The 5,321-nt window shown below is 31.3% G+C and overlaps 1 protein-coding gene across 1 annotated transcript; it reads left to right on the forward strand.

Moving 5' to 3' along the window:
* Positions 1-328: 328 nt before the first annotated feature.
* On the forward strand, positions 329-4,152 carry LOC149166580 (uncharacterized). Its single transcript, XM_089430198.1, has 6 exons — positions 329-472; positions 568-688; positions 789-957; positions 2,784-2,888; positions 3,107-3,184; positions 3,420-4,152. Exons 1-6 carry the CDS (start codon positions 329-331, stop codon positions 4,150-4,152), a joined length of 1,350 nt encoding a protein of 449 aa, XP_089286324.1.
* The last annotated feature ends 1,169 nt before the right edge of the window (positions 4,153-5,321 follow it).

Genomic DNA, 5,321 nt, shown 5'->3' on the forward strand with positions numbered 1-5,321 from the left:
TTCAAATTGTTCAATTTTTTTTATACAAGTTAACAAGTCTCTGAAAAACAGAACCCTGTGTAAAAGGGAATTAAATTAAATACTACCATTGGAGCTATTGCCATTTAACCATATAAATTTTACACTCATAAATAAATTTATGAATCATCTCTCCAAACTTTCCAAACACTTTTCCTTGGCGGTTAAATAACGAACAGGGAATAACAAACGGTCATCAATAACTTCCCGTTAATCCCTTGATGGCTTAACCTGCCCGTGTGTCCAATCCCAACATCATAAACAATCTCTGGTTTTGGAAGCATGGTGTGATCTGATAATAATTAGCAGCATGGACGCGGATCAAAACATTGTCGATGCTGATGAGTCAATATCCCCCGGGGATTTCCAAGACCCCCAGCACGATGATGAGATCGTCCCAGAGTTGCAGATAACACAACATCTCTCAAAATACGATGGTGGTTACGATTCACAGGTCAATGTTCATGCAGTTCATTTCCATTTTTTTTCTTCAGTTTTTTCAGTTACTCTTAGAACAAACCTATTTGTAAATCTCTTGCGCTTCTGCAGGCATGTATTGGTGGTGAACTTGAAAATCCGTCAATCTCGGAAGTTTCTGATATTGTTTGCACAGAAGATATAGTGTTCGCAGTGTGGAACAATCAGGCAACAGTGACGGCGTTTCAAAGAAGTACGGCTGAGTTTATATATATATATTGTCTGTTGGGGTGTTTTTATTAGCTGATAATATAATAGGAGCTGATAAATTTGATTTGCTCTCTGATAACTAGATTCAACAAACGTGGAAATATGTGAGATTGAGGCAACCGAGGGGGAGGAGCTTATAGTCAATATTGCTTACAACGTTAACGATGATTCGTTGCTTGTTCTAAAGAAACCGGTTGTTAGTCGAGATATTATAAGGAGCCAGTTTGATCAGCTTCTGAGCTTCAAAATTGAGTATGCCATCTCTTACTCCGTACACAGTTGTTAAAGAATCCTAGATTAAATCCATGAGGAAATTAGTGCAAGGGGAAGAGAAACTAAAACCTTACATATATAATATGAAATTTATAATTTGTAATACCTTTCATATATAGTATGAAGTGAAATTTATAATTTGTAGATACATAATTTGATAAGAGAAATTAATTCCCTTCTCCCTTGTATAAATAATTTGAGATAAATATAAGGTATGGATACATCAATTTCAAAATTATATGAAAATTTCTATCATTCATGATTTTCAAATTTTTAGTTTATTTTATATAATGATGAAGTGAGATAGATAAAAAAAAATAATTCAATCTTAAAAGTGAGTTATTTCAATATAAAAGAAATTAAGATCAAGTTTTATACTAGTCAAGTTTTACTAGTATAAAGGGTTGAAGATGGGTTTAGTTAACAAGGCTACAGAAGATTATATCAGCTACTAAGGATCAAACCTCAAGGGGTTAGAAAAGTTCAATATTTTTATGATTTAAAATTATCAAACTATGTGTGTCAATTGGTGTTATTTTATTTTTGGTGGTTGAGTTGGGTGTCACTTGGGGTTACTTCATGTGGTTTGGCTAAATGCTTATCATCCTCTCCATTGGTGACATGATATTTGGTGACATTGTGATATTTGATTCCTTGATGATAATTGGTTGAGTTGTAAAGTATTTGATAATAATACCATAAGAAATTGAAAACAAATGATATATAGTAAAATTCTTTGTAATAATACTATAAGAAATTGGAAAAAAAATGGTATATAGTACAATTTGAGTGGATCTAATAGTTAGGAGCATATATTTTCTTATGAGAAGTTATATGTCCCTAATCCCAAGAGTAAGTAAAGTATTCACACTTCATATATTTTACTAGTCATCTTTTTAGGCAAAAGTGGATCCCTTGTCCCACAAACAAACAAAGGGTTACACAAACAAAAGGAGTAAAGTATTCACACTTCATAGATTTTACTAGTCATCTTTTTGGGCAAAACTGGATCCTTTGTCCCACAAACCAAGGGTTACACAAACAAAGGGTTACATGTCCCAAATCTGTGGGGTAAAGTATTTACACTTCATGGATTTTACTAGTCACATATTTAGGCAAAGGTAGATCCCTTGTCCCACTAATAAAAAGTCTCATATGGAAATTTGATGGTTGGCTTCATAATAACCTTAAAAATATGAATTACTATTGTTATTATTAATTTTTTTGCCTAGCTTATTATTAAAAAAGTAATTTATTATATTTATAAGCTCATGCTCTTATTACAAATTAGCATATTCTTATAGTCTCCTCTACATTAGTAAATGAAATCTCAAATATTAATTAAATTGTTTCTGTAAATCTATACTTGTCTTTTCACATTTACCTAATATAATTATGAAATTATCTTACAAATTAATAAATAACAAATAAAATGATACTACTAAAAACATTAATTAAAAAAAAATAAAAAAAATCCCTGTTATATCCACCATTAACCACCATTTTGAAATCCACCATTAACCACTATTTTTTCAAGTAAAATGTTAATAAAAAATAAAATTACTTTTCTCAATTTCATTGTTAAAAAATTCACACATCTGCTCACTTTGCCCCGGAAATATGGCTTTTCTTTTTATAAATAAAATAAACAAAAAGCCCAAAATTACTTCAAAGAAAATGGTAAACGAAATTACACAGAAAATTGTAAACAAAGTTCCACAGAACATACTTACATAAATAAACTGCATATTATATTTTTATGGCACAATTATCTCTCACCAATAAAATGTATATTTTCCTTTCAGATCTGTGAAAAATGGGGATGCGTATCCAGGTTCAAAGCATATTGATGATTGTTTAGATTATGATGTGCCCAATAACAGAGCACTGGGTTATGACTATACCAGAGAGTAAGTGTTTACTAAATTCAAGTAAACATCATGTATTAAGTCGAAATTTTGTTTGGATTATTGAAATAATAAAATAGGAACACTGAACCATTTGCATAATATTCCAATTAAGGAAATTATCACTTCACAATTCCACATAAGGTTTTCAAGGTGTCTGCAATAGAGAAAACAACATTGCTAAAATATTTTGTGATTTTATTTTTGTCTGTACGTTTCAGGGTATTCATAATCTACGACTTAATCGACTTCCACCCTAAGTTTGAATTGCCGGATATTGGAGACTTACAGCTTCAGAGGTTCTCTATTGGCAATAAATATATTACATGGGTATTTTTATGTTGATTGCAGATTCGGAAAATGGATAATTATGAGTATTTTCTTTTTCCTGAAAATAGAATTATTTCAAGATTTGAACTCTTTCTTAACTATCTATTTATCTAAATATTCCTGAAATCTATAATCGAAATAACTCAATTTATTTTTTTAATATTTTAATATTCCTGGTTTGAGATACTTTTATTCTGAATACAGTGATCAGAAGAACTCGTACATGACGATGTTCAATAGGAATAACCGAAGCAAGCATACCATGGCTCTGCAAAACCGCTTTCTGCCAACTTCTGTGGTTCCTGCCTTCTTCTACTCAAAAAAAGATGGTAAAGCAAAGCACGAGAAAGCAGTGGAACTGCCGCTCAAACAAACTGGTGCTCCTCTCGAATTCCTGTTATTGATGGAAGAAAAGGTGGTTTTGAGCCAGTCGAATCGGAGCGGATTCCTGATCGTGGATGTTTCTAGCGATGGAATCAACAATTTCCCCCTCAATATCATCAGAACAGACATCGAATCCGACACTGTCCCCAGATATCTCTCCAGAACTCACGAGTTCTTCACTTTCAAGCTCTGGGAAACGGTGCGAATATACAACTTCGATGGAGAACTTGTTAGGAATTTGGATGATCACTGTGTGGCCGTGAAACGGACTTCCAGAAATCCGACCACCACGTTTAACTCTCTGAGCTATGTTACGTCTGATGAAGAGATCATAATTTCCTACTGCCATTCTGCTGTGTGTTCCTCCATTAATATAAGCAGCCTACGAACAGGGAAGTGCTTGGGGAAGATAGCTAATGAGAAACTGGACTCCGAAGTTATCACCTTTCTTACTTATGACGAGGAGACGAATGAGATCTTCACAGGGACCGCCGATGGCAGTGTTCACCGGTGGCTGAACAGATTCATTAATCCCACTAATCCCGCCTGTTAAAGTGTATGAGTTAATGTTGATGTAGATTTCAGAAATATTTTTGAATTTGATTCAAAAAATTAATAATTTTATTTTTTTTTATTCGATTTTAATTAGTTTAAGGAATGGTTAGGAAAGTTAAGGAAATTCTAGTTATATTTAGAGAAAATCCGGCAAGAATTTTTGTAAACTCAAAATTTTAGGTGATTAATCCATTTCCGCCATCAAAAACAAGATTTAAACACTGCCTCTACAAAAAAAATTAAACTTTTTTTTTACTCTTTAACCATTTTAAACCAGTCCTTTTCTAAATTTACTATTTATTTAAAAATGACCAAGTGAAACCAATCAATAATTTCAATTCACCAATTTTTTATTAAATTCCAAAATATTTCTCAAATCTACTCTATATATATATATCCGAAAATATCCAACTGAGAATTTCTTTCTCTTCTTTTCCCGCTTAGTCAAAACCAGGTTTTAACAATATTGTATTAGAAAATGAAATTGTATTTGGAAATGTTTTATCTGCTTACTGATCTCACTTATTTGCGCCCGCTCCCAAATAAATGTGTGAAATAAGAGACATGTATAAATCTTCACTGATTTACGAACCCTAAGCTATAAAAGTTTGGAACCCTTACAAATGTTTTTGAAGTAGATAATAATAAAATGGATGTAACGTAGATCTAATGTTTTGAAGTATTTCGAGGGTAAGATGGGATTTTTTTACAGCTTTAACTTAATGAAAATGTTGATTTATTTTTTTAAATGTTCGTAGATATTTTAATAAATTTATTTTTTAATTATATATATATTTTTAAGTAATTGAGGTAATTTTTTTGAATTAATAATATTTTATTTTATGTTTTATTTGGGATAGTTTAATTGGCAATAATTTTGGAAATGAAGTTTCACTAAACTGGAAGTTTTGGTTGTAAATTGTGTGCTATCCCACAATAGGGGTAAGAAGTTGGATATGATGAAGATATAGTCTTAGCAAACTTACAAAAAAATATATTTTTCCTATCATTTTAATTTTTCTTTTTGATCTGAGATTCAAATTTCCTAATTTAAATAAGTACTAGACTAACCTAGATACCCATATACCCATACATTTGGATAAAAGAAAAAATGTTTTTTAATAAGTTTGAGAGACTAGAAAATTGACATATTATTGTTGTAATGTT

Source organism: Pinus tabuliformis, chromosome 5_1, assembly GCF_031772625.1.
Source record: "Pinus tabuliformis cultivar Carrire ecotype Pingquan chromosome 5_1, CPIR1, whole genome shotgun sequence".
In the NCBI taxonomy this organism is placed as follows: Eukaryota; Viridiplantae; Streptophyta; class Pinopsida; order Pinales; family Pinaceae; genus Pinus; species Pinus tabuliformis.

What these genes read in the sequence shown, in the direction of transcription:
- LOC149166580 (XM_089430198.1), top strand. Translation starts at nt 329, where the DNA reads ATGGACGCGGATCAAAACATTGTCGATGCTGATGAGTCAATATCCCCC. An exon ending in AGTGACGGCGTTTCAAAGAA is followed by an intron (nt 689 to 788) that starts GTACGGCTGAGT and finishes TCTGATAACTAG; the next exon opens with ATTCAACAAACGTGGAAATA. An exon ending in GGTTATGACTATACCAGAGA is followed by an intron (nt 2,889 to 3,106) that starts GTAAGTGTTTAC and finishes TGTACGTTTCAG; the next exon opens with GGTATTCATAATCTACGACT.